We start from the raw sequence: 27746 nt of genomic DNA on the forward strand, positions 1-27746 counted from the left end.
TTCTCTATCAGCACCATCCATTTTCAGCTCCCAGCACTTCCTGTGTTGAAAGTATTTTTATATTTTAAACAGTGGATTTCCTCTCTTGTCCTAAGCTCAAAGCTCTTCTTATACAATAATGTACTTTGGAAAGAACTCCTGCATGTCTGTGGCTCACAGCACGAAGATCAAACTTCTACCTACAAACAGCTCTGAACACGGCTCCTGCTGGCTTCATTTGATGCTTCTCACTCCACTATCCACTGCAGGCAGTGCAAGAACAATCACTCCCACCAGCAGCTCTTACAACAGGGACACTCTTACAGACTGGCACCACATCCTCTCTCTAGAAATCTGACAGAGGGGAACTATTTTACACAGACAATATCCCCACAGAAGTTAATCTGCATCATTGATAATTCTTGTTGGCCTCCTTTCAGACTTTCAGTTCAGCCACATCCTTTCAGACATAGAGAGACCAGAACTGCAGACAGTGCTCAAAATGCAGAGGAACCAAGTTCTCACTGCTGGCAAAGAATGTTAAGTTTGAAGTCCATCATTTAATATGCAAAGCCAAAGACAGAGATTCTTTCCCCAGCTTTCCCTATATAAAGTTTTAAAATCTATCTAACCAGAACATAATTCAAAGACTTCCTTTTGTCACACTACTAAGTTGGGGTTTTTTATGAAGAGCTTTGGAAAAAGCTTTTTTTTGAAATCCAACTTAGTTGCACCCATCAGATCAGCCTTAGTCATGTTTGCTTTGACAGCTTCAGAGAACTCTAAGAGGAAGCCCTTGCTGACATTCCTTTTACAGAAGCTGTGCTGACTTTCCCAGGTAGATCATATTCGCTCAGGTGACTACTAATTCTACTGGTAATGGATTTTCTGCTCCTGTGTCCAGTGTAAGCAACAGCTTTACAGGCCTGAAGTGTCCAAGATCCTCACTGGAACCTTTTTAACTAACCTGCCACCTTCTACTTGCCATTTTTCTTCAAACCAGTTTTAAGTGACCCAAGTCACCAACTGTACCACAGAACCCCTGTTTCATTCCTGCATAGAGCAGGAAGCCCTGGCTGAGTTTCACCTTGCCCAGGTGGTGTGTTTCTGTTTATTATGACACATTTCTCACACTTTTATAGCTACCCACGTTTCAGACAGATCCTTTTCTGCCATCTAGGAGGGCTCTAGCAGTGGAGTTTCCTCTCTTTCAGTGAGGACTAACACCATTCATTAATTTCACTTCTCCGTCATGGGCTCTCCTCCTCTGAACATTTAACCTGTTTTGAACATTTTTTAATTGCAAGTCTTCCCAACTAAGACTCAGTTCACATCCAGCTTAAGGGTCCTTGTTCAAATTAACTCCATTAATCAGAACATTAATTTTTGCACTGAAACCAGAGACCCAATTGGTTTATAACACATTTACCCTTCTTTAGTTTCAAACATTTCCAACACCAGTATTATATATGTGTGTGTATGCACATGTATGTATCAACACAGATCACATTCACTAAAAAATTGTATGGACATTTTTACTCTTCCTACTTTGTACCTTTTTCTCCTGATTCTTCAGTCGTTCCTGAAGTTCCTTCTTTTCTTTTTCCAGCTGTTCCACTTGTTTAGCCATAATAAAGTCAGGATCCAATTCTTCAAGATCCTACAACCAAGTAAAGTTATCAATACAAAAAGGAGACAAAACTCCCACAGAAAGTGGTCTTTATTCCCCCAGGTAAAAATGGTCCTATCCAAACCCAGAACTAAAGTTTACTCAATTGTCTCATTTTTAGGAGAGACTGTAAGACTAGATGCAGTACAAACCTATGAAACTGAGATAGCCCAGCAATGTAACACAGAAATAACAAAATAACTCCCCACTGCAACAATAAATCCCCTACCTCAATATCAATATCTTTAAACGCTTTGGCTCCCAGTTCAGTCTTCTTAATCTGCTCCAAGCGCTCCCGAACAGTTTTCTTTTTGATCTGCTCATGCTCCTGCAGGATCCTCTCCTTCTCCCTCTCCTTTGCCTCCTGGCGCAGCCTCTCCTCCTCAGCTTTCCTCACTTTCTGCAGTTCTGCTTCCCTTTGTTCCAGCTCCTCCTTTTCTCGCTGGATGTTCAAACTTTCCAGGCGCTCCTTTCTCTCCTCTATGGTCTGACGGCGTGCGAGGATACGCTGGTGCTCCTTCCTGGAGTTCTTCAGGAAGGCAGTGACTGCCAGCTGATGCTGCTCTTCCTTCTCTTGCTGCATAGAAATGGAGAATAAGACAATGATGTAAACAATCCCTCTTTGAAAAGGCAGTAAGCAAAGCAAGTGCTTCTCAAGGAAAATGCAAAGTTAATTCTATTCTCCCAATGTGCCAACTGAATGGAAGTACAGCTGTAGGGGCAAATCTAAGCAATCACTCATCCAAGTGGCATCCCAGGCAGTGCCAGCTGCCCAGAACCATGTGCACATGGAGAAAGTTGTCTGTAAAACACAATATTCTGCAACATGGTTTGGGTATCACAATTTGGCATTTTCTGTCCAACAATATTGTACACCCAGATGTTATTGATATTGAAATCTCTAACTGGAATGGGTGTGTGGGCCAATCTTGTTTGTCTCTGTATGTGTTTGCAAGCACAGCATCACATGTACTGTATTTCACCAAAGCTGTTCTTTTCAATTTTGTTATTTTCCAAACACACCAATAGAAGAAAAATGTATCCCAATTAACACAAAACACTATCAGTGAGATGATTAAAAAGCAAGTCAATGACTTAAACATTATATTTAAAAGCATTTTCATTACCTTATAAAAACCACTAGGCTAGTAGACACTAGAACACAGGCTGCTCCATAAGCAGCCTTCCCACCCCCAGCACTGCCCAGAGCCCCCCACAGCTCTCTGTGGACATTGATGCTGTGCACACAAGGAGGTGTCACTGTGCCAGCTCAGGGAGCTGCCCATTTCCATGAGCCCAGGCCAAGCATTCAGCCCAAATCAGCTGCCACACTCCCCCAGCCACGCTACTCCTGAAATGTGAGCACCCACAGGGTATTTTTAGTAACCTGTCACTTCTAGGGCACTCAGCAAAAACACTGCAACATCCATACTTTGCTGCAGATCTGCACACATTTAAAGCTAAATGGAGGGGCCAGAAACACCAAAGTAAAAAGCTTTAGACAAATTTAATGGCTTTGTGAATTATTAGAAATGTGACAAATTAAAAGCTTTTAAGCAACTGACAAAAACGGAAGGTTTTGAGCTGAATAGTGAAGGAAAAAAAGGATATCAACTTGTTCTGTAGCTTCTCTAACCACACAGATTGATATTAACCTTGATACTGTGTTCTCCAATTTTAAAAATGCAATGAACACTAATGAGTTAAATGAGGATTTATGTTTAATTCAGCTACTAACTGTACTTACATGTCAAGTCCAAGACTAATTGCCATTTCTATCCACAAATGTATAGTTAAAGCATGTTTTTTCTTTCAAAATAACAATCCAATACCCATCACAAATCAAATATTTTTAAGGGAAAACCTATATAAAAATATTTTTATCTTAAACACTATAAAATCACTAATGTATGTTCAAGCTAACATAATAAAGTGAGCATTGGGTGCCATGATACAGTTCTATGTTCTGCATTTAGATTTTAAGAATATTACTCAGTATTTCAATCTGTAGAGAATCTAACATGGACATGTTGCTATAAGCCTTTTTTCCCTATGGAACAAATATCTAATTTGTCAGCTATGAATCTTTCATAAACCTGAAACAAATGAAAAAATTACCACTGCTCTAGTAAAAGAAGTGAAGGTTTAATTTGCCACGACCAAAGCATGCTGGAAATCTGAGACTGATTTACACCTTGCTGCTAACAGAGCTCTGGAAAACCTGAAATGTGAGTCTGACCTTGAAGCCAAGAGCCCCAGGGAGGAGGAAAAGAAGTGATAAAGATAGGCCAGTTTTTGAGCTGTGGGATGTTTGGTTCTACAAAGCTGCATTCCACGTTTTTCACAACAGCAGTTTCTCAAGGAAGAATAAATGAAGCAGGCTCTTGGATTTTCAAAAATGTATGCAAAACTTTAAACAAATCCTAGTTTTGTATTATTCACATATTATTCAGTTATTATTGTAATATAATTCACATATTATCAGTTATTATTTGTTATATCCTAAACCAGGTATTTGCAAGACTGGAAATTTTAAACTCAGGCCTCTTGTGTACATTTTGTCATATTTTAGTTATGACCAGAAACTAACTAGCTGAGTGCTTTTAAGAATGACTTCTTTAAAAGCACAAAAAACTGATTAGCACTAAGCTGAAAAAAAGGAAAGTAAAATGTATGTCTAATCTGAGAAAACACATTCATTAAAATATAAGCTTTGTCAACACTCCCCTCCCCTAAGACTTTAAACGACTTACCATTAAGTGAGGAGGCTTAATGACTGCAAGAGCCTTAGCCAGAGCTGAGGACATGGCAGTCAGCTGGTTTCTGATCTGCTCAGAAGGCATGCTCTGCAGCTGAGGGCCCAGGGGAGCGTCCTCTCTAGTACAGTAATTCAAATCTGAACCAAAACTCAGCGTCCGGGTTGTGTGATCAAGACGAACCTTTGCAAAAACAGAAAAAAGGGAAGACAAAGGATTGTATTTTTTATTGAACAATTTCTCTATTGTTCTGCTTATGACCTCCATGAGTCAACAGAAGCTCTAAGCAGAAATAATTTAAAAAAAATGTTGTTATACCACTCAAATTAGTAGGAGAAAAACAGCACTGTCAATGAAGGTTTATTTCTATGGTTTAGGAAAAAAATCCCCAAACAACAACTAAACCAAAATCATTGGAAGAGGCTGAACTTTCACTGATTCAATGAAGTTAGCACTGAAAGCCAAATCACTCTTGTCTCTTCCTGCACATTGCCAACCAGTTCCTTTTTATCACATGCAATACACAGGACCCCAGACACGACACAAAGTCTTTTACAGCCCTCACCTGTAGGTCACAATGCCTGGCTGCATCCACGATACAGCGCTCCAGCTGGAAGGCATCCACAAAGGGAACCAGGGTGCACAGCCGAGCAAACTCAATGCTTTGATAAATCTGGGCCACCTGAATGTCAACAGAAACATCAGTCTTTTTCCTCAATAAAAAGAAATCAGAAGTAAAAGTTGTTGTACAGGCCTTAAAGTTAACTCGCTAAATTGTCAACAAATGAATGTATACATATTAATGTAGTTGCAAATACTGTTTGAGGATTCTATTTCTGTACTGTATTCAGATTAAACCCCATTCCTGAATGGCTGCTTTGTATGAAGGAGACTGGCAGCAGTAACTACATCCAGCTATGCTGCTAATTAGCCTTCAACTATTTCTTTAGCACACCAGAAATAACACTGCTCATCACTGGTAACGAAAGCAGGTCAATGAAATGTGCATTTTACAAAAAAAACTTAGATACAAATGCAATTTAAAAAAAAAAGAAACTAAAAACCAAAGTGAAAGACTTCCCTCCCTGATTACTCCAAAGAGAAGTAATGAAGAAAATCTAGAGAGGATTACTACACCACTGTACCCCACTAACAAGTATAGCTACTACAGCTGTATTTAAATGACGCACAAACTGAAGATATGGGTTATATATTAAAAAAATGTATTTGAAAATCAAACAGTCTTCTATTTGATAGAAAGAAAAATTAGTTCAGCAATAAAGTTTCCAACTTAATCTTCCTCCAAAGCACATTCTAACTTATGTATGCTTAGGAAAATACACTATCTTTACTCATACCTGCTGCAGAAGGCGAAGGATGGTGTTGTTTTGCAGGTGAGGAATGTACAGCTGCAGCTCAGGTTCCTTCTCAGCTTGGTCCTTCACCCAGTTCAGAACCTATCAAAAGTCTGAAAAGTTACTCTATCTGCATTGACCTGTACAAACTTCACCATTAAAGTTACATTTCTGGTTTACACTCTTAAAACAAGAGCACTTCTGTCCAGATACTGTTTTACTGAAGTGCATCCTTTGATCAGAACACTTACAGTTACAAAGGAGAGCTGACAGTTTTTGTATGAAGGCGACTGACAGTACTGGCAACATTTACCACACTGCTAATTTACCTTCAAGTTCTTTTTAGCACCTCAAATATCTTTGTTCCCACTATCAAAGAAAAAGAACATGATGTGCTTCATCAACTGCAGAATTTACACTAATCTAATCAACAGCTCTCACATTATTCTACCTCCCAACACTCTACCTTTTAATAGTAAAACCAGTCATTGCTTCATCTTTCCACTTAGCATACAACCCACCTGCCAGCATGTGCCCACATGTGCACACAGTATTCTTATTTTGCACCTTTAAACAAAATTAATTCAGTAGCATCTCCACCAACAAAACCTTCTGACACATTATCAAACCTCTGAACTTTTATGGAGCCCTCTGAAAAGCATCCAAAAGACCTGAGTGAATTTTCATTCTACTTCAGTAACCTGTGTACATGCAACGCACATGCCATGGTGATGGAACTTCACCAAACCAAGGCTACTATTGAAAAACCAGGCAATAGAAAAAGCTGGTTGATATTTACCACAAATCAATATTGAAATAACAGACTATTAGTCAAGACCAATTGCTACACACACAGAGCTACAAAAACCTTACCTTGCTGACACGGGCACTCAACTTGAGGGGGTGAAAGTCTACTTCAAGCCAATTGTAAAGTTCTTTCACTTCTGGGACAACATATTGCACTACATTGAACCTGACCTACAGTCAACAAAAAAATTTCAAAGATCTCAATATAAATACAGTATTAACCAATAGTTAATGCTTTAAGAATTTCATATTCAACAAGTTAAACAGGAAACAGATGTGTTTAATACAGGAAACTAGGTATTTTTCATTACATTGTTAACTGCAGTGACAGTAATTCTACACTACATCGCTTAAATGTAGTTAAAAATGGAAAAGTGGAAAAAAACCAATCTAACCAGACTAGAATACCATTCTCAGCCATTTTTTAAGACACAAGCCTACTACACGAACATAGGCCCACATCCAAACTAAAATCACACATCTCTGTTCATTATCAAATTTCTGAAGCCTTAAATTGTGGGTCTGAGGCAGACTGGAGAGGTACTGCAAGAAGAATTAATTCAAATTGTAAAATGAGCTTTGAACCTAAATTTTAGATATGAGTGCGAATGACTGCAAGAAATTCAAACATTCTCTGAAAATACCCATTACTTAATGTCTAATTTGTTTATGAACATTAGGGGAGGTCTGAGGATAGATAAATCTAACATCCTTTCAAATTAAACACAAGGAAGTTTTCATAATCACTTAGATCCATATGGTCCAACATTTGACATCTGGCCTGTGCTTATCCAAAACACATTTAAAACAGAAAAATAAGCACTTGGTTCAGTTAATTACACACTTTAGAGCTGGAAAAAACCCCCAAAGTTCTAGATTCTAACATGTCTCAGATCCCCCAGTGTTTCAAATCAGTATTTGTAGTTTGGGTGACATAAAAGACTGTAAGTGTTCATTATCACTGCCATTTCCAAACACTCCTTGTGAATCTGCAATTAAGTTCCAATTACCCACACAGCTGTTTTAGCTATTAAGTTGCCATCCCACACTAAGCAGAGCGCTCTAGAAGGAGCAGCACTCAGCAGTGAGGAGCTGCTGAGCTGACCCCCAGCACCCACCATGTCATTGATGAGGCTGGCCCGGGTGGGGGGCGCCTGCAGCCCCAGCAGCGTGGCCAGGCGCCGCTGCTTCTCCACGATGATCCCGTCCATGTCCAGGAGACGAGCGATATCAGTTCTCTCTGGGGTTATGGGAATGGACAGAGTGGCCAAAAGGACTCGAGTGGACATCCTGGTGACAAAGCAGAAGTGCAAAATGAATGCTTACTAATTCCTGTTCATGGATGTACCAGTTCAAGAGAGGAATGGGGAGCATCCATGATGCAAAACTGTGTAAAAACACCAGAAATAACAGAGGAGACATCAACTATAGCATGAGAAGAAACAGTGAAATCTTGTGAGGAAAATACCACCACTCAAAAGAGAAAAAGAAAACAAATCCCCAGATATTTATTGACTTGCATATCTCCTCAGTAAAGGAAAGAAGCTTAACTAAGGTGATGCTAATGTTCACAATACTTACACTGCAGCTTTGTAAAACATCCTCCTTGCTCTAGATTTCTTTTGAGGCAATTAGTACTGGCCAATTTAGGCAGAGCTGCTCACAGCCATACATGTCATCTGCTTCTTTTGGGGTACAATTTAGTTTATTTTTTAACCTAGGGGGTTAAAAGCAGATTCTAAGATCACAGCAAGCATCTTTCCCCACCTCTGCATCTCCTCTTGTGTGAGATTCTTTCGCATTTCTCTCGATAAGTGATAAAGGCGGTGAAGGGTGGATGCGTGAAAAAGAGCATTTCCTGATTTCCAGAAGACAGTTGAGACTTTGTGGTAGTAATTTGCCATCAGCTGTGGTTTGGGTGGCTTCTTAGACAATGCAAACAGTCCATGAATATCTTCCACTGCTTTGAAAGCTTCCTAAAAAAACCCAAAACAACCAAATACACCATTGTTAGGAAGTTTTTTGCAACATCATGAAAAACCAAAAAATATAAATTTATTAAAGGTTATAAGACAATAAAATATTTAATACTACTGAAAGCTGTGATCTTCAATCACTTTCAAATCTGAAAATTTTGTCAGCTACATGAAATTACATCTTTCTTAATAAATTATTTGGACATATTCACTTTAACTATCTGCTTAGAAGCTGGTATTGTTGAAAACTTGTTTCATTCCGATTTTCAAGCTACAAACCAAGTGGGTGGGGAGCCAAACAAAAAAATCTCTCAAAGTTCTACCATCAAACCTTGGTTTGAAATGCTGGAGGAGCACCAGTCTGTGCATTCAATATTCTAGATATTAAAACTTTATTCTTTAGCTCTTATCCTCTCTTCACCTTGCTGCATGTACCATGAGACAAGAACAGCTTGGAGAAAATTCTGGAAAGGCTGCAGAGCAAGCGTGATGGGGAGCCCTGGCGCATACCTGCCACAGCTCCATGCTGATAGCACTGTCCAGCTGCACCAGCCTGGTCTCCAGGTGCATGGACTGGCTGTCAGGGTTGTTGAGGTTGATGGCTGTGCTTTGGTTGTGGTGCCGCTGGATCTGCCCCAGGTGCATGCGCAGGTTATCGCAGAGCTTGCGGAACTCCGCTTTGCGCGTGTACTGCAGGCAGAACTTGAAAGCTGCAAAAAGGAACGATGGAAATGCAAAAATGTTCACTAATGGTGACTTCATGGTACTTCTAAATGGGATTCAAGTATGTAAATCAGTACACTTAAAAAAATCTTCATTTGCAGTCAAAAGACATCTCAAACATGATACAATCTGTCACACATAATGAGTAAGTGACAATGCAGCGCATTTTCATCTTGACCTCAAAAGATGAAGATGTTTCCACATAATTAAGATTAAGGAGCAAAGGGAATACTTTAAGTCTCTTTTAAAATGTTCTAATTTATGTAGTAATTCCAGCTTTTAGTCTGAACTAAGAGCACACAAAATCCTGTGAATGGCATGAATTCAGGTTTTGGCTTTGTAAAATGTAGGGCAAAAATTCTCAAGTCATCTAAAGATGGTAAAGTCAAACGAAGCTTTCAAATGACTGGATATTACACAGACTAAAACCCTGTCATTAATCCCACAGTTCTCAAACACCAGTCCTTGTTCTGGTTTCCAGAGATAAGCACAACACAAGTGCAGGAAAGAGGCCACGAAGAGAGGATGGACTGTAGAGGGGGATCAAGACCACCCAAAACCCTGGAAGCCCTCCAACCCATTTCCAGAAAGGTCCAGAAGAACAGATGGAGCATGAGAACAGATCTGCATAACAAGTGAGAAACTCATCTATAAAAAGGTCAAGCCCAGGTGTGTGTACACCCCGGGACACCCCCAGCAGCTGGATCAACACTGAGGAGTGGTGACTTCTCTCTTTTACCCTCCCATTCTTTCTCTCTAACCCTCTTCCTTAATTCAACCCTCTCTTGTTCCACCCTATCCCTTTACCCAGAACCCACTTATGGGGGTTATACTGGGACTAACACACCAATTTTCATGCCAAGCATGTCATTCACTACTAAACTCTGTAAGCTTTCGAGGACCCTCTGATTCTTGTTGTTCCTTTTGACCACATGCATCTACAAATCTTGATGTTCTCCTCCCTTTAAGGGGGACACACCACATCATTACAGTTCAAGTTTCCAGCTTTGGCACCTACCTTGCTGTGCAATGTCATGGTACAGGCGTTCTACTCGAGAATTATTTCGGAGAAGATCCAAACACTGTCTATAGGACTCCCACAGAAATTTAACCCAGGGTGTCAAAAGCAGGCGGTCAGTACGATCCTGAGTGTCCTCTCCACTTACAGCACTCAAAAGAACACTTCAGTCAGGACAGTGGGGTAAGGAAAGAGAAAAAAGAGAAGTGGGTTATTCTCTAGAATTCTTTCGCATCAATTTTTCTTACCAGGTTCTAAGACGAGTCTGGACAAATCTGAACAGCTGATTGCTGCTGAATGGTCTATTGCTTATTTTCAAACTGATCCCTCAGATGGCTCCCTTTTCCTTTAAAGGATGCAGATAAATATTTCAAAATTGTAAGTTTCAAACTTTGGCCACTGCCTATATGATTGACATGTTCAAGCTCCAGAGGTAAGACATCAGAAACTTGTATCCTTCAAAGGAAACTAAGTCCAGGATTTTCACCTTCCCTTTCCTAGCAGGGAGCTGTGTCCTGTACCTCTGTTAGAGTCAAGTATCAGTGCCAATGCAGACACTTCAGTACTTGCTGACACTTCCCTTTTAGTCACCAGCACTGCTGCCAGAGTTCACTTCATGTTGACATGTGACACAAATGCTGTGGTATCATCTGCACACATCAGAAACCAGAATACTCACACCAGCATTTCAAATCCTTTACAAATTCTGACATGAAACAGATGATTAAATACATGAGAAGTAAGACACAATAATCTTGAACTTAGAACTTCATTTCCCAAGACACTGAGACCAATCCAGTGCTATGATCCCTTTCTGCTAAACAATCCACTGAACATATTAAACTCACAAAAAACCATCTTCCCTAAGCCTCCATTTGGAAAATTCTTTTTGAACTGTTTTTAATATAAAGTCTCAGCTCTTGTATCTTTTCTACTACACCATTTGCAGTTTTAATTTGCATCCTTGGGTACTACATACACTATTAAACACGACACATCACCAGTGCTTTCTCTAAAAGCTCAAGAGGTGAATCCAGCAAAAAAGTATGAGAAGTCCAAAAACCAGGACCTAAAAAACACTAAGGAAACTGTGCTTGTTTAGAGGAGAAGTGTGATTGAAAAGATCCATTCTCTAGTCCTCTGTTATAGAAAGGAGAACAAGGAAGAGAGGTCAGTCAATCTTCACTGTTTAACTATTACTGGATTCCTCTGTAACAATTTCAGGCACTGAAATAACATGAATGGCACTGCCCCCTATTGAAGACACGTCTGTCACCTCCTCTTTTTTGCAACCAACTTCTACTAGAGAGTTTTGCTCTTAACATGTAAATACAGAGCAGGTTTTTATGAGTATTATTTGACTACTACAACTCTATTCCTACACAAAACAAATATTCAGTAATTTCTTCCAATTTTCTATCATTTTCATCACCATACTATGTTCTCATTACCTATCCTATTAATTCTCTCTTGACTGTACATATGTTCTTTCTTCTATTATCTCATCACTTAACCAAGCAAATATAAAGTAACATTTCCTTTTGTTTGTATGTGCACAATGTGGTCAGAAGAAATGAAGGCTATCACACACAAGAATTACATTGATCTGATATAATTAACAGCATCTCTACATCAACTAGTAATGATCAGTTTGCCATAATAAACTCTCCAAAACCACTACAGATGCAGCTTGGAGCAGTGGCAGTCACCACTGGAAAGTGGTGACCCAACTCCCAGAACCACTCCCAATGCACCTAGATTTTCTACTCCTTACTGCTTGCTTTCTTTACTCAGGATTTTATTCAATGTAAAATTCCTGCCTTTATCCCTACCTTTAAAACCTCTAGAACACCACTAGTATTCCATTTCAAGTCTACCACATTTTTATCTCAGCTCTGTGAATGAAATTAGGGATACTTTCTGTGAATTGCTACATTTTAAAGACAGGCTGCTCACCTTTCTGGAGTCTGAATGTTATCCAAGTCTTCTATGTCCAGTACCATCTGCTGGGATTCTTCCTTAGCTGCTTCTGTTTTTTCTTCAGCTAATTTTAAATAGGCTCGAACAACATCCTCCAAGGATTTGATGTTAACCTACACCAAAGGCAAAAAAATGGGAAGATGTTTCCACCCACAATAGGCAACATATCTTTTAAAATGTAACTGCTACAAACCCAGGAACAGCTAAAAGGCAGGTTAATCCTAATTCAGAACAAATCAGTTACTTTTAGATTATATCAACTGACAGATACCACGCTTGCTGTAAATACATCCAATAAAAATTCAAAAGCCATACCTGCTGGCAAATATTCTTGTACTGGTACAATCCCTCTTTTGCCAGGTGGCTCTTGCGCAGATCCACGCAGAGCTCCAGGTACTTCAGCATAATCGGCTCGTGGATTTTCTGCCATGTTCGGTGTTTCTTACTTTTCATAACATCATAGAGAACATCGAGGGCAGGCTGCTTTTTGCCAACCTCAAGAAATTCTGAAAGTAAAATCCCAGTTAGTAAAAACTTGCACACCAGAAGATGCATTTTTTTATGCTTAACACAGGAAACACTCAGTACTTCATTAATTCTATCTAGAGTACATTGGTGGTTTGATTTAGTTGGTCAGACCAAAAACATTGGCAACTCAGTGCCAGTCATTCAATGACATAACTGGCAAACAAATGTTGACCAGGAAATTTACATGGGAATTTCAGGATAGCAGAGCTGTCTCTCCATCCATCCAGGCATAACTGAGCACTTCATACACACGAATATGTATGAATGCCCACATCCAGTTTTAACCATCCTGGTTTCATCAAGGACGAGGAGGCTTGTGAGTACAGCGCCTACCATGGGCATTTAACAAGGTACACAACATACCACAAATGTGACTGAATGGACTGCTCTCAGGTGAGGGAGGGAAGAAGGAAAAAAACTTAGCAAAGTTGTTCATTTGCAGTTTTTAACTCCTGAGTGGTTTAGCACTTCAGTTTACAGAAGTTACATCAAAAGCTGCTGCAGTTCAGTTGAAAGGTCAGACGCTTTTTAGATCAGCCTTGCTGCTGAAACCACTGCCCCATTTACTCATCCCTGAGCAGCTGCTGTCATTAACAGGAGCTCTCAGCATCACAGCAACTCCTACCTCTGACACCCCACACATTCTGCCTTGCACAAAACACAGCAAAGCACCCACATCCACACAGACCCTGCTCTGAATGCACTCTGCACTGCAGAACAGCAGGAGAAATGAACACACAGAATGGGAAGCAAACAGGTTTAAAAGATAAGGGAGGTCAAGCACAGCCAGTGGGAAATATGCCTGTTCTTAAAGGCTGAGGGTTGGAGTCAGTACTGCCATGAAGTACCTTGGAAAGCACTCATTCCTAAAGAAATAATGGCAGAAACTGTTAAAGTAGGGGCCTGCTCCAGGGACTCAGATGTCAGACAGCTTCCAAGTTTTGGAATCTCAAATTTGAAGTTAAACATGGCAAAAGGTTTAGACTGAAAGCAGCAGAGTGGTTTTAATTTAAGGACAACAACAGCTCATATTCATGGATCAGTTTATGTAAATACTGAGCTGGCAGAAGATGAGCAAGCTCCTGTCTAGAGCGAGCACCTGATACAACTGAAGATAATCAAAGTTACGGTGTGGCAGTGCCCAGCAGTACTTTACTCACCAGGGGAATTCTAATAAAGCTACCCTCCATCCCATAATTTACACTGCTATTCTATCTCAGAGCTGCTTTTGAGACAATTACTGTTGAGCTTTACACTTTATTTACGAAAATAAACTCAAAAGGCAAGTTTGATCCTGCAACAATGCCAGGGCACTCCAAGCACAGCGCTCAGTGGTCGATAACCAACTGGACAAAGCACAAAATTAATTTATGTTGTTTTGAAACTTTTAATTAACTCTGGCCAAGCAGGTTCTTACAAGTAAGTCAAATAATTAAGGCTAATTTAAGAGACACTTCAGTAAAAGCACAAAATGAACCTGAAGAATCAAATACAGCACACAATGCCAAGCTCTGCAGTAGGAACTGTAAGTTATGGAAACTCAGATCTGTAACATATAAACTGTAAAGCTGAGTCCATAAGTAGCTGTAAGAGTTACCTTCTTTTTGTACTTTTATACTCCTTAAAATGCTAACAGGTATCCAGAGTAGCAACTGAAGCTGAGTGGTAAAGAACCAGCTGATACACATCAACTCACCTACTGCTGCTAACCCCAAATCCTGAATTAAGCTCAGTTTTCAATCTGAGAAAGCATGTCACTACAAGAGGTGACAAAGATGTCAAGTGCTTTACAGTATCTCTAACAGTGAGCAGGCTGTTATCTGCAACAATAAAACACTCCTTAAAGTTGCATTACATGCCTGAGTACAAAGCAATGCCAAATATAACAATAGCTGAGGGTTTGCCTTGACCTACATTTATCAATTATAAAAACACTTTTCCTACATATCTGTATATACTTAAAATCCTTCATTCTCTTTGTATTTCCAAACATCACCTCTGTATGTTGAAGATGCTGAGAACGTGAAGTGCTTCTAATGCTCACTTGAGCCTTATAAAACACACACTGAAACTCTGGAAACTGCACTCAATGTCCCCATTAAAAATGCCAGTTTAACACTAAACTGCTTCCTGCAACACACAATCTGCCTTAGGTATGACTTTCCACCCTTTAATATGCTTGGCTGTGGTTAGATTGAGCCCTTGCAGTTTGTAAGATGTGACACTGCTTGTCATGTTTTCCACTCAGCCCACTGAAATTCAGGATTGCCAGCATCTGTCTGGAGAACACCCCCTGCAGTTCCACTCCTTCACTTCAACACAACATAGCTGACTTGCAGCACTATAAGAAATGCGAACTTAAATTCCAGGAAAGCATCAATAATAATAATAATGAGCAGCTTGAAGTCAATATTTCAGAAATGTGACTTGCACACCAAATACCACTTCCTCTACCTAAGTATTTGCAAATATAAATAAAATTTATATATTATGGTATGTGCATCTTTTCCAGTGAAAGGACTGATACAACACATCTTCATCCCTGAACGCTGACTGAAGCTGATTTTATCTTTCATTGTTTTATCTTTGTGGGAAAAATTTTTACAATGAATTTTTGATTAAAAATCTTGAGGATGTGCAGTACATCCACATTTTCTTGTTACACTAAGTACTTTAATAATGCAGAGTCCCCAGACCACACAGCCTCTCCTGCTGTCATTTAAAGGCCCATAAATCATCTGTAAGTTGTGGATGTCTTTTAGTGTCATCTTTCGATCAGCCCTGTGACAATGACCAGTCTAAATGGTCTCGCTAAGGGCTTAAAATAGGATACTATAAAAAACAGAAGCGTCAAAGCCATATGTTTGGCCCGAAATGAGCCAGCTGATAAATATAACCAGTCCAGCAAGCAACGGCTACAGCGCTGAATTGTCTCCCTAGATCGGTCTTCCAGGGCCAAGCCAGCGTTACCAGCCTGTGCGGCAGCGAGGGAGTTTTACCATTTGCGTTCTCGCCGGAGTCACGCGAAGGACGGGACACAGCACACGATGCACACAAGGGCCTGGAATGAGCCCGCGTGTGCGCTCACCCCGGCAGGGCAGCGCGCTCCGGCCCGCTCATGGCCAGGCCGGCGGGCTGAGGCCGTGCCAGCCGCGGCTCCCCCTGCGCCCGGAGGCGGCCGTGGGGCCCCGGGGAGCGGGAGGCGGGGCCGGGCCCGCTCCCCGCGCCCGCCGGGCCTGCCTCCCCTCCGCCATGCGGCGCGGCCGCGCCGGCCCTGCCCGGCCCTTTCCCCGCGCCGCCGCCGCACCGCCCGCTCCCACCCGGGCAGGCGCTCCCGGCGGCCTCCGCTCAGCACCGGGGGATTCCGGGTGGGCTCTCCCGGGTGGGCCCGGCCGCGGGGTCCCGAGGCGGGCGCGGCCGGGAGCCGGGGAGCGGAGCGGGAGGCGACCCGGCGCTGTGTGTGTGTGTGTGGGCGCGGCCCGCACTGACCGTTCGCCCGCTTCAGGGCGTTCTCGGGCCGCTGGAAGTACACCGGCATGATGGCGGCGGCGGCGGCTCCTCACGGGGCGGCGGCGGCTCCGAGCTCCAGCCAGGCGGCACGCGCGGCCGGAAAGGGAGGGAGCGCCAGGGGAAGGGGAGGGAAAGGGGCCCGCGCGCGCCGCCACGGCCGCGGCGGCGGAAGCGGAAACCCCGCCCGGTGCGCGCGCGGGTCGCCGGCCGGACCGGCACCGGGACCGGAGCCACGGGGCAATGGGATCGGGACCGGGAGGGGATCGTGGGGAAATCTTGGAAAAAACGGGAGGGGGATTGGGACCAGAAGCCTGAAGGGATCGTATGATGGGGTCATGGGGAGATCGGGCCTGTGAGGGGAGCGCGGGGCGAGCTCTACAAAGCCCTTTGTCCGAACGAGCCTTAATTCGGGAGGTTTAGCGGGGGGGGGCGGTCGGGTGGCCCTGAGCCCCATGTGAGTCGTTCGCCTCTCTCGCACACTCTGTTATTAGCATTGTTGTTACTGTTCGTTTTCCTATCCTTTATCTGCTTCTAGTAAATTGTTCTTAGCCCAGCCCGCGATCTTTCCCTTTTTGTTCTCCATCTTATCACAAGGGGAGGTGAGGGGGACGCGACCGAGTGTGCATGGTCTGGGGTGTTTCAATGGGAACACTAAATTGGGGAATTTTGTTCCTAAGCCATGACAGACGTGTGTTTTAGTACAGTCTGCATTAAATAGTCATCACTGAGGTATTTATAGCGCTGAACAAGTGCTTTTCTTGTGTTCATAAAATTAATTTATGTCGGGTGAGTATCTGAGGTCAGGATGGCAGCTGTGCCCATGTCACCGGAGCCAGTGGCTGTCCTTGCAGCCTTCTCATGGGGGCAGCTGTGCTCTCATGGGGACTGCAGGTGTCCCACCTGGTATTTATGACTGGGTTTGCTATTGGGCAGCCCACTCCATGTTTTTGGATCTATAAAAGCCCTCACGACAATTTTGTATCGTCTGTCTTGTCTCTTCCTACTAATGTGTGTACTTGATGACTTCATGAAAATCATATGGCAAGCTGCCCTTTAGCGTGTTCCCTAGCCGGGCTGGGACAGGCCTGGCCTCTCCCACATCTTCACACATTTTTTATCAGCTTCTGTTGCTCCTCTAGTTATCTCAGTTATTTCAGAAGTTTCTTCTAATCAGTATAGTGGTATTCCTAGAATCATTTAGGTTGGAAAAGACCCTTAAGGTCACGGAGTCCAGTGTTCAGTTCAGGTGCCCCTACTCATTCAAACTTGCAAATAACATTACATTCTTGCAAATGAGATTTACATTCTCAATAAACTTGCTGGTGTGTGGAGTTACTCAGAAATAGTTGTTCTGCTTCCATGACTGTTCCTCACACCACTCAGTCCCCACCTGGGCAGGAGCCAGCCTTTATCCGTGCTGTGTGGAAACACAGGGATGTCTGGTTTGGGTTACTCAGGGGACAGATCCTGGCCATGATTTCAGGAGGTGGTTGCCAGCAGGGCCACCCTCCTTTTGTGTAACATTTCACATGAACTGTGACTTACAGAGGGCTGTGGAGATGATGAGGGCACTGGAGCTCTTCCCTTTTGGGGAAAGGCTGAGGGAGCTGGGGCTGTTCAGCCTGGAAAACAGGGATCTCATCCATGTCTGTCACTATCTGAAGGGATGTGTCAGATGGACCAGGTGGTGCCCAGCAATAGGACAAGAGGTAACAGGCAGGAACACAGGGAATTCCACTGCATTGTGCAGTGATCATACACTGGGACACTGCCCACGGAAGGTTTGGAGTCAGCATCCCTGGAGGTGTCCTGAAGCCGTCTGGACACGCCCGAGTGCCAGGCTCTGGAGACCTGCTTCAGCAAGGCGGTGGCACCGGCTGAGCTCCATGGTCCCTTCCAGTCTGACTATTGCAGGGATTCTGTGACGCAGACAACAAAAAAGGCCCATTTTCTCCAGACCCATTCTTTTTTCCCCGGTTCCCGCCGGAGAACGGGCGGCCGTTCTGAGGAGGAAGCAGCAGGCAGCGCTCAGTAAATGGCGGGGGGGCGGAGCGGGGCCGTGAGGGTGGAGCGGGGCCGGGCGGGCGGAAGGCGGCGGAGCGAAGATGGCAGAGCCGGAGGCGCAGCTGCTGCGGGCCGTGGGGCTGATCGGTGAGGGCCGGGGCAGCCGGGCTGGGGGAACCGGGCTGGGGCGGGACCGGGGCCCGCCGCGCTGAGGCCGCGGGCCCGGGCGGGGCCGGGGGTGCCGGCTCTGCCTGTTGCGGGGCTCAGCCGGGCACAACTCGGCCGAAGTGTCTGAAATTCGCGGCTTCCGAGGTTGATGTTGCGAAATCAGAAATAGGGAGAATCATAAATGAGCTGGTCCGGGTGCTTGTTCCTCAATGTCGTGCTCATGTTGAATGTGCATTCAAACTTGGTGCTTCTTAGACCTCGTGAAGCAGGTCAAGAATAACATTTAAAAAAATAAAACCCGTGTCAGAATTCTTGCCTTAAGGCTTGAACCGTAGTGGCAGAACTGATGTCTAGGGTCAGGGCAAGGTGGAATTGTAATCTGATTCCAGGAAAAAAATTAACCCATCAATTTACTTCCTTGCTGCTGTTTGGCATTCTCACAGTGAACATCTTTCCACCATAGAAAAAGACACCAACGGAGATGTTTTGTGGGTTTGGTGTTATCCGTCGGTAACAGCGGAACTGAGGACTCTGCTACTGCGAAAGTGCTGCCTTACAGATGAAAACCAACTGCTCCACACGTTTGTGTTCGGCCAGTATAAAAGGTCTTGGTTCTACATCACAACGGTAGAAGTTCAAGATTCTCCAGCCTTGAAGAAGGTATGGCTTGGTGGGGTTTTTCAGCAGAATGCAGGGAGGGCTTCTGCAGAGTTCTCTGTGGGTTAAGCCGTGTTTTCTCATGGAGAGAAATGAGAAGGGATTCAAGGTGTTGTGTGCTCACAGATGCAGCTCTGTCCAGGTGTCCAGCTAGTCTGTTTCATTTGTCACCAGGACATGGAATTGCAGAATGATTGAGATACTCATTACCCAATTCTTTGTGTTAACATACAAATGCTATTTCATGCTGCTGTTTCTTGGTAATTTGCATTTTAAGTTCAGCATTTTATTTCTTTCTATGGAGTTTGTTTCATAGTGTCCAGAGTCTTGTTCCTATAGAACCTGCTGCCACTTTTCCCTAAAGGATTGAGTTTTGTAGGTACTTTCTTTGCCACTGCATTTATTACTGGAAGACAGCAAATATAGTTGTATGTTCTGTCTTTTCCCTGTTATAAAAATGATTAAACTGTTGGTTAAGTCTGTTCAGTTTTCCTGTTTTGTTCTATGTTGTTAAGTAGAAAGATGACATGGTAATTTTGTATGCCCACAGCAGAATGTTGCTTGCCTTTCCTCACTCCAAGTTTTTATTTCCCATGAAGTAAAATAAAATTAAATGTCACAGTGCTGTCTTCAATAGGTGCAGTGGGAGATGCTATTTCAGGAGGACATGTGAGCCTGATCGTTGTCTGCAGACTTTCAGTCTGGTACTGTCCCAGCCACAATCATTTGATTGAGGAAGTTAGAGCAGTTCTGTTTGTGGGCCTACTGTCTGTGTAGTTTTTCCAGTCTATTTCTAGATATGTTGAAGCTGTCTGCCTCTACAGGCTTCTTTGGCAGCAAGTTCTGAAAGTTTCCTCCCTGCTAGGGGGAAGGAAAATGCCTTTCTGTTTTTTAGTAACTTCATGAGGTTAGAGGAAAGCAACTCTTGTGTGTAGGTTAAGCAGAAGATAGTCTGCACAGAAGTTCTCTGTCCAGGCCATTGCTGCAGTTAGGAGCTTGGACAGTGAAGTGACCAAGGCTGTTCCTGTGGGGTCATTACCTGAGCTCTGTGTGTTTCTGTGCCTGTGTCATGTGCAGGTGACCCACTTCTCCATTGTCCTGACAGCCAAAGACTTCAACCCAGAGAAATATGCAGCCTTCACCAGGATCCTCTGCAGGTCTGTACAAAAGCTGGCCTGAGGTTCTGCATGCTTAGATCTTGCCAAAGCAAAAGGTTCAATTCATTGGGTTGCATTTGTTCAAACAAATTGCTGGAAACTCAGTCCTACAAAGGAAATCAGATTATAAAAATCCTTGATTTGAGCTGTCATATACAGAAGGTGTTGGATGAATGTCAGATGTTTATTGAGTTTTAATCTGTATCTTCTCCAGACACACACCACCACCACCCTCACACTCATTTTCTCTGAGAGTATATTTTAAAAAGTGTAAATGTTTGGGAATATGTCAGTGTTGGACTTAGAGATCACCCTGTGTATGGTGAATGACTCGGATCCCTCCACAACATCTTTGTAAGTGCTGCTTGCAGCTCCTGTGAGCCAAGCACAGCACCCAGGGATGGTTTTGCTTTTCCTGTGGGGAAGTGAGAGCCCTGTTCCAACCAAAAAAGCTCTTCTCATTTCCTTGTCCTGTTTACTCACTTCCCTTCATGTCCCCATTCTCATTCTCTGTCTGCTTCTTATTTTACTTTTCCTTCAGTTTCCAAATTAGTTCAGTCCCAGTTCTTGATACCAAGAGTATTCCCTGGGATTTTGCAGATCATTGGTGCAATTGTGAGGTTATTGTGCTCTTGGGACTCACTATATATAATGCAGACTTAGAAATGCTTTCAGACTTACCAATTCTGCAGGGCACTGAAAAACTGACATGTGTTCTTATTTGGTGATACATGAAAAATTTATATTCACTGTGGATCACATTTCTGCTGACTTATCAGCTAATACTTCCTTTCAAATCTAGAATAGATTCTTCCAAGCATGATAATAATTGAGTTTCAAGTGTGATGTTGCTTTGTGCTATAGCTGCCATGGAAAATGTGTAGTTGACAGCTTCAGTGCTATTCCTGAAATATCTTACCCTGTAAAAGAGGTTACAGTGTCTCTGTTCTTCCTGGAAGACAGCTGACAATGCATGGCTCTCTCAGGCTGTGCTTCCTCTGTGTCATTTTGGGGTTTTATTGAGTATCAAGGACATGTTTCTATTTTTCTTTCATCATTTAGTAAAGAGTACAGAAGAAAAGATACTTGGATAAAAAATTAAAAGCTGTAGTCGTAGTCTGCGTGTTACTGGAGTTACTGTGGTAGTTGCTTTTTCATTAAACAGACATCTTCCAAGTCTACAAAGAATCCTTTGTCTGGACACCTACCTGCACCTTTGGGGTGTGTTTCTATCTTAGTCCATGCTGGTTCATTCATAAAATAGAAAGCTGAAATCAAAATACAGGGTTATTTTAAATTCTAAAATACAGATGTGTTTGTGTGCATGTTGGAAAACTTCTAGTTTAGTATTTAAAACCTCAGCCAGGAGTCCAGAATTGGAATTATTGCCAACAATATTGCTATTTGTGATACTGACTTTTAATTTATATATATATATATATATATATATGTGCAGTGATTGCAGTTAAAATAGCAGACTCTCTCCTTTTCCCACAGAATCTACCTGAAGCATGGAAGCCCAGTTAAAATGATGGAGAGTTACATTGCAGTCCTCACAAAGGGCATCTGCCAAAGTGAAGAAAATGGATCCTTCCTCAGCAAGGACTTTGATGCTCGGAAGGCTTACCTTGCTGGCTCCATCAAAGGTTAATCTCTGCCCCAGTCTCTGCTCTGATTTCTTTCTTACAGCCTAAAATGCAATCTTCATTTATGCTTCAAGTAAACTGTGCTGACACTGTTACCTGGGCTGTTATTATTAAGCTTCTTCAAAAAATATCAGCATAAATACCTTCTATAAAATAATTCCCTCTCTTTTCTAGATATAGTGTCTCAGTTTGGAATGGAAACAGTTATTTTATATACTGCACTGATGTTAAAGAAGAGAATTGTAGTGTACCATCCTAGAATAGAAGCTATCCAGGAATTTACCAGGTACTTTATCAATTCCTTCCTTCCCACTCACCCACCCCCAGAAGTCCAACAAATTTTGAACCTTTATTGAGGAAAAAGCCTGTATTTTAAGGAAAAAAATATAAACCTCTTCATAGAAATTTTGTTGAATCCCTCTTAATGTTTAGCTCTATGTTGCTCAACTCAGAGAAATTTAATGGTGGAATGAGTGATAAACTCTGCTTGTACTGATAGGTGAAATTTCTACAATTCATATATAAATACATACACACACCCCTAAAAGGGACCTAGTGATTATTGTTCTTTTTCATGGCATGCAGTTTTTAGTGTGGAGCTTTATTTAGTGTAAGTAAAAATGTACTGCGTCTCAAGTTGCACCCTGATCTCCCTAGGACTTTGCCTGCATTAGTGTGGCATCGACAAGACTGGTCAATTCTTCATTCATATGTGCATCTAAATGAGGAGGAACTGGAAGCCTTAAAAGCCTGCACAGGTAGAGGTGATTTCTTAATCAAAAATACCAGGAAAATTCTATTTCAGCTTGTTGCTGCAAAGTTTTGCACTAGGGAACTTTGGAGGGAAAAGAAGCTTATTTTGCTGTTAATGCTATTGATCAAAGTTAAACATAATTTTCTTTGGAAAAGGCAAATCAGCTAAACAGGTATGTGGGAAGATAATTAGTTAATCTGGTGGCTTTGGGTGGATCCACATTGGTCTCTCCCTAATCACAGATGCAAAGCAGCCTTCAGACTTGTTTGATGCTTTGACTGGAGGGATTAAAAGTCTTCCTGTTGTACAGAACCAGCTCACTTAGATAAGCAACATTTCTCCCAGCTTCTACACATTACTAGTAATGGAATGTTTGTTTTTTTCTCTTAATTCCTAACCCTGAAGTCCCAGACTTCTGTTTTGATGTCAGTGAAGTCTGAGGCTCCTCATCCCAGGTGAACTTTACCTGTAGGAGTGTGGTCTGTGTGACACAGTGCTGAGTGTGCACAGTGCTTCATGCATAGTCCAGGAACAGGCCCAAGCTTTATGCAGGGGTTCCTGTGACACATCATGGGGCCATTAAGAGGCTTCTTTATACAGAATATGAGCAAGGAGACTGCTCATCTTCAGCATTTCTACAGCTCACTAAGCACCTTCCATGGAAAAAAACTGCTCCAGGTTTGCTCATCTGACATGCTATAAATAAGCAAATCTGCTGGGTTTATTCCTCTGTTCCAGTCTAATACTGACTTTGTGACAGCAAGCTCCAGAGTGGAGATTTTGAGAATATAATGAGTTACAAATGAGTAATTTTAGTAGGAAGAGAGTTTAAAATGTCACATTGGTGATATTGCTGTAGTGTTAGCAGTTAATCCATGCTCTAAGCAGTTTTAGGAGTTCATTTTTAAGCTCTTTGGAAATGAAGCATCTGCTGAGCACTTGTGGAATGACTGATAATATCAAGAGAGCAGCCTCTTGGGTCCAGTGGGTTTTGTGTCAGATACTCTTAGAAGAGACTTCAGGACTGTGATTTTTGATTTTATTTCTGAAGATCCTAATCTTGCTCAATTCTGTGCTCTAGGTTACATTGCTGGATTTACAGACTCTGAAGTGAGCAGTAGATCCGACCTCTATGATGTCTATGTGAATTTGGCAGACAGTGAGATTACAGTTTCACCTGTAGTAAAAGGTTGGTTGCTCTTTATATTTTGGATTTAGAGGCAGCTTATTCCAGAGTTGACAGTAATTGCTCAATCTTGCTGTAGATCAAACAATCTTGATCCTTCTTCCATCCAGGTTTTGAAAAGTCAATTTGTAAGTTTCTGTCTTCATTTTATTGCCACCCTGGAAGACTGGTTAAAGTTGGAATTTGTATAAAGATGTGCTTTGTTTTCCAAAAAATGCACAATTGAGATTTCATAACATCCATGTTAGACATGGGAGAGACTTTCAGCTGAATGGAGATATATTACATGAGTTTTTAGAAAAACATGGCACTAAATACCTGAAGTCTGGGGATTATTTGAAAGAAAACCTTTTATGTTGCTTATCATCTTGCTGCTCCTTATCAGTGCTTTTGGGCCACTTCAGAGGTACTGGCTGTTGATACAAAGTTATTGCCTTTATCAACAGATTTCAAATGGCAGTCATGAAAAGATTCCTCAGTTTGGTGTGTTACTCATATGCATTTCTAGGTATCACAAAAAAGGTGATTTTATGTGTGGTGTTTTGGTTTTTTCTTACACAGAGGCAATGACAATGGGAAAACTTCACAAAGAAATTGGACAACTAATTGTTCAGTCTGCAGAAGATCCAGATAAATCAGACAGCCAAGTCATTAAGGTTAATATTTTATTTTTAAATCTAATTAACTTCTATTGCTGAATCTTGGCAGAAGGAGGGAGTAGGAGGAAGAGTGGCACTGAGAATCAGTCAGTTTCTTCTACCTTCTGCCTTTTTACAAATGAGCATTTTTATTTATCATTCAGCTTTTTAAGGATTACTTAGTTTATATTATCTCTTGGGTAACTACATTGCTGAAGAAAGTTCAGAAATTCTATTGATTGTAAGACTGGCTTCCCAGTTTTATTCCACAAGGCATGGATTTTGCTCAGTGCTTTGTCAATAGTATTGGCAGTACCTCTAAAAGGTCCTGCTAAATGTGGCTTCTTAGCCATAAAACCTGATTTTTATGATGATGGCATTTTATCACTCCCTCCCCCATGTAATATTAGACACTTCACAACTGAGTGACTCAGTCACAGAGCTCAGTAAGGTCAGGAGAGGAGTGGTTGTGCTTCCTTTATCCAAAATGGCACAAGAGCAGGCTGAAGAACTGTTACAAGTGGGGTCTTTATTTAAATGAACTATTTATTTACTATTGCTTCCATTTTTGTTTTTTATTGTAAGTGTATGTGAAAACCTTTTAATACCTAATCCTGTATTCATGGTTGCTTGTTTTTCTCTTCCTTAAGGACATTTCTCTGAAGACAAAAGAAATCTTGGCTACTTTAGCCTCACTTACTGAAGTTTCTGATGGCAATGAAAAACCAACCCTTAATGCTGAGGCCCTGAAACAAAAGCGATTTCCACCAGCCACAGAAAATTTCCTTTTTCATTTAGCAGCTGCTGAACAAATGCTCAAAATCTGATTTTGATGCACTGCAGTGTTATGGACCAATTCTGAAAAAGCTGTCTCTGCCATCCAGATAGGTATACCTGGTATTTTATATGAAAACTAAAGGTATGAGTCAATGTCCTAGTTACTGATGTAATGCAGAATATTGGAGCTTGACTGGGAACATATGGAGACATATTTGGGAACATTCCTGGTGTCATTATCTCCCCCAACTCTCACTCTGTACCTATGGCTCCTGTGTTTCACCCCACAGAGCGAGTGGGTGTACAAGTAGCACAGGCCAGTGTGTCCAGGCTGTGTGTCCAGCAGTGTAGTGGCTGTTTGTCCTGCACACTGCAGAGGCTGGACAGCTCTGACTTGTCTGCCTGGGGTCTGGAACACGGCTGCAGCACAGCTGGGATGTGCTGATCTCTGCACAGGACACCTGAACATGCTCTGAGTGCTCCTTCTGGGCTTCCAGGGATGCCAGCCTGGTGTCAGATGCTGCTCCTGCTCTGGACTGCCTGGTACCTGGAAATCCCAAATAAATGGACAAGTTCTCTCTTTCTACTTGAAAGTGTCTAGGTGTGAATAAAGGATGTCTGGGAAAATCTGATGGGCAGCCTTAGTATGAAAAGGAAGGGATGTTTTGAAGCTCAGCACCTCTTTGGGACTCTTGCCTTAGAGGTTTTCCCCCTTTCACTCCTTCCCATGCCTCTGGTGGAGGGATAAGATACAGGATTACTGTGCTTGGAGTGGGTGGGGGTCATGGACAAGTGCTGCCTTACAGCTGGAGGCATTGGAGAAGCTCTTGGGGCTCCCAGCTGAGAAGAGACCTGGCCATTCATTCCTGATCCATGTGAGAGAAAATCAGATGAGTCAAAGCCTTATGCACCAGGAATGCTCAAAAAGCCAGGTGCCACAGGAGGAGCAGCAGCTTCTTGGATGACTGGAGCTGGAACACAGGTACTGGCTGATGGTGCTGTGTGTAAATGAAATCTAGATGAAAACTTCCAAACTCATACAGAAAACTGGGAAAGAGTTTAGAGAAAATTAAAATTTGCCTACTTGTTTGGTTGCACAGCCATAACTCCAGAATGGGTTTTTTTGATTGTTTGTTATTGGCTTTTTGTTTGGTTTTTTTTTACTGAGCAGCCTGAAACTAACTGCTTTACAATCTTCTGAAAGAATTTAGTCTGTAAGGAAATGCTCTGAGCCAAACAATCTGTATTTGTTCAGAAATGTCCACAACAAATCAGTCAATTCTGCAGTAGCACTTTGTTACAAGAAAAAAAGAACCTTTTTCCTGGCCTTTGTACAGATAGGCTGTAGCATGTGGTTTTACATAGAGATTTTATACTTATGATTCAAACTTTAGTAACCAATATTTATATTGTTAAATAATTGGAAATTTGCTGTTCTGAAACTGGTAGAGCTCATCAATAACTATGTGAGAAAGAATTGTTCTTCTGCTATGTATGATACCTTAAGGAAATCTATTTTAGAATGGGATTAAGGAATGTGGCTTCTGTGTATACAATGAGTGGTTATTACAGTCAGGAAATGAAAGTGTTTCAGAACAGTCCCCTATTTTCAGGGGTGTAAAATTCTGCTTTAAACACTTAGTCTGAAGTTTAAATTCTGAACACAGTAGCATGTAATTTTAACTTCTGAGAAAAATACTGCAACTGCCTTTGTTTACCTGTAAGTGCTCTGCAGCTTTTTCCCCCATTTGCCCATTCATGGTTTTTGTTAATGGTTCTTTAATATTGCTGCTTCTTTAATATTGCTGTTTTGGGGCCTATAAAACAGTCAGATTAGAAGAACTGCAAAACTATGCTGAAAATTCTATTCAGGACCTACTTTAAAGTCCACTGAAATGGAATTCTTTCACCAAGGAAAATCTGAACCTGCTTCAGCCAGCTGTCTTAATACCATAGTGTAACTGAGAAGAAATTCCTTTTTTTTCTTATTAACAAACTGCCTTAAGGCATATCTAGAGACAGCCACACAAAGCAGAGGAGCTCAGCTGCAAACTAAACCTTGAATGCCTGTTTTGATTTCTGTTCTGGAAATGTTTCAGTTGAAGATCTCAGTGTTGTATGAGACCTTCTGCTGTTTGTGCAACACAGATGAAATTCGATTTTGCACTTAAGGAACTGGACTCATAGCATGCTTATGCCTATTAAAAAATTCCTGAAGAGTCTGCCCTTTCATTTATGTAAATTTATTTTTGAATAGTTGTGACCATGGGGCCACAGGCCTTAGCTTTTAATTTTGCAATACTGGGATTGAGCCATGGTTTGGGCTAACACTTCTGTCCTTGCTGATTTTATCATCAGCACTGTACAACGTTTATTGGCCTCTCTCAGCCTCAATGAGTTCAAAGGATTATCTTAATGTTCTTGCATTTTCTTATTGACTTTTAACACTGTTTCTTTT

At 42.0% G+C, this 27746-nt stretch overlaps 2 protein-coding genes and 1 non-coding gene across 3 annotated transcripts in view; 1 reads left to right on the forward strand and 2 right to left on the reverse strand.

Annotated features, from left to right (window-relative positions):
* Positions 1 to 16440, reverse strand: part of EIF3A (eukaryotic translation initiation factor 3 subunit A) — a 29334-nt gene extending 12894 nt beyond the window's left edge. The window contains exons 1-13 of the mRNA XM_074545305.1: positions 16281 to 16440; positions 12579 to 12769; positions 12240 to 12376; positions 10284 to 10447; positions 9053 to 9252; positions 8334 to 8542; positions 7685 to 7856; positions 6633 to 6737; positions 5763 to 5861; positions 4970 to 5086; positions 4402 to 4587; positions 1878 to 2225; positions 1535 to 1639 (exon numbers count right to left, since the gene is read on the reverse strand). Of these exons, the coding sequence (XP_074401406.1) occupies positions 1535 to 1639; positions 1878 to 2225; positions 4402 to 4587; positions 4970 to 5086; positions 5763 to 5861; positions 6633 to 6737; positions 7685 to 7856; positions 8334 to 8542; positions 9053 to 9252; positions 10284 to 10447; positions 12240 to 12376; positions 12579 to 12769; positions 16281 to 16329 (2082 nt within the window). The 5' untranslated portion in view covers positions 16330 to 16440. The remainder of the gene's footprint in view (positions 1 to 1534; positions 1640 to 1877; positions 2226 to 4401; positions 4588 to 4969; positions 5087 to 5762; positions 5862 to 6632; positions 6738 to 7684; positions 7857 to 8333; positions 8543 to 9052; positions 9253 to 10283; positions 10448 to 12239; positions 12377 to 12578; positions 12770 to 16280) is intronic.
* On the reverse strand, positions 5281 to 5413 carry LOC113459634 (small nucleolar RNA SNORA19). Its single transcript, XR_003381063.1, has one exon. It is a non-coding gene; the product is annotated as a small nucleolar RNA SNORA19 (small nucleolar RNA).
* A 1908-nt stretch (positions 16441 to 18348) lies between the features above and the next one.
* Positions 18349 to 27510, forward strand: DENND10 (DENN domain containing 10). Its single transcript, XM_005489844.3, has 9 exons — positions 18349 to 18452; positions 18937 to 19133; positions 20208 to 20287; positions 21785 to 21933; positions 22108 to 22219; positions 22591 to 22691; positions 23769 to 23876; positions 24435 to 24529; positions 25162 to 27510. The coding sequence occupies exons 1-9, from the start codon at positions 18407 to 18409 to the stop codon at positions 25336 to 25338; spliced, it is 1065 nt and encodes a 354-aa protein (XP_005489901.1). The 5' UTR covers positions 18349 to 18406; the 3' UTR covers positions 25339 to 27510.
* Positions 27511 to 27746: the final 236 nt, after the last annotated feature.

This window comes from Zonotrichia albicollis, chromosome 7 (genome assembly GCF_047830755.1).
Source record: "Zonotrichia albicollis isolate bZonAlb1 chromosome 7, bZonAlb1.hap1, whole genome shotgun sequence".
In the NCBI taxonomy this organism is placed as follows: domain Eukaryota; kingdom Metazoa; phylum Chordata; class Aves; order Passeriformes; family Passerellidae; genus Zonotrichia; species Zonotrichia albicollis.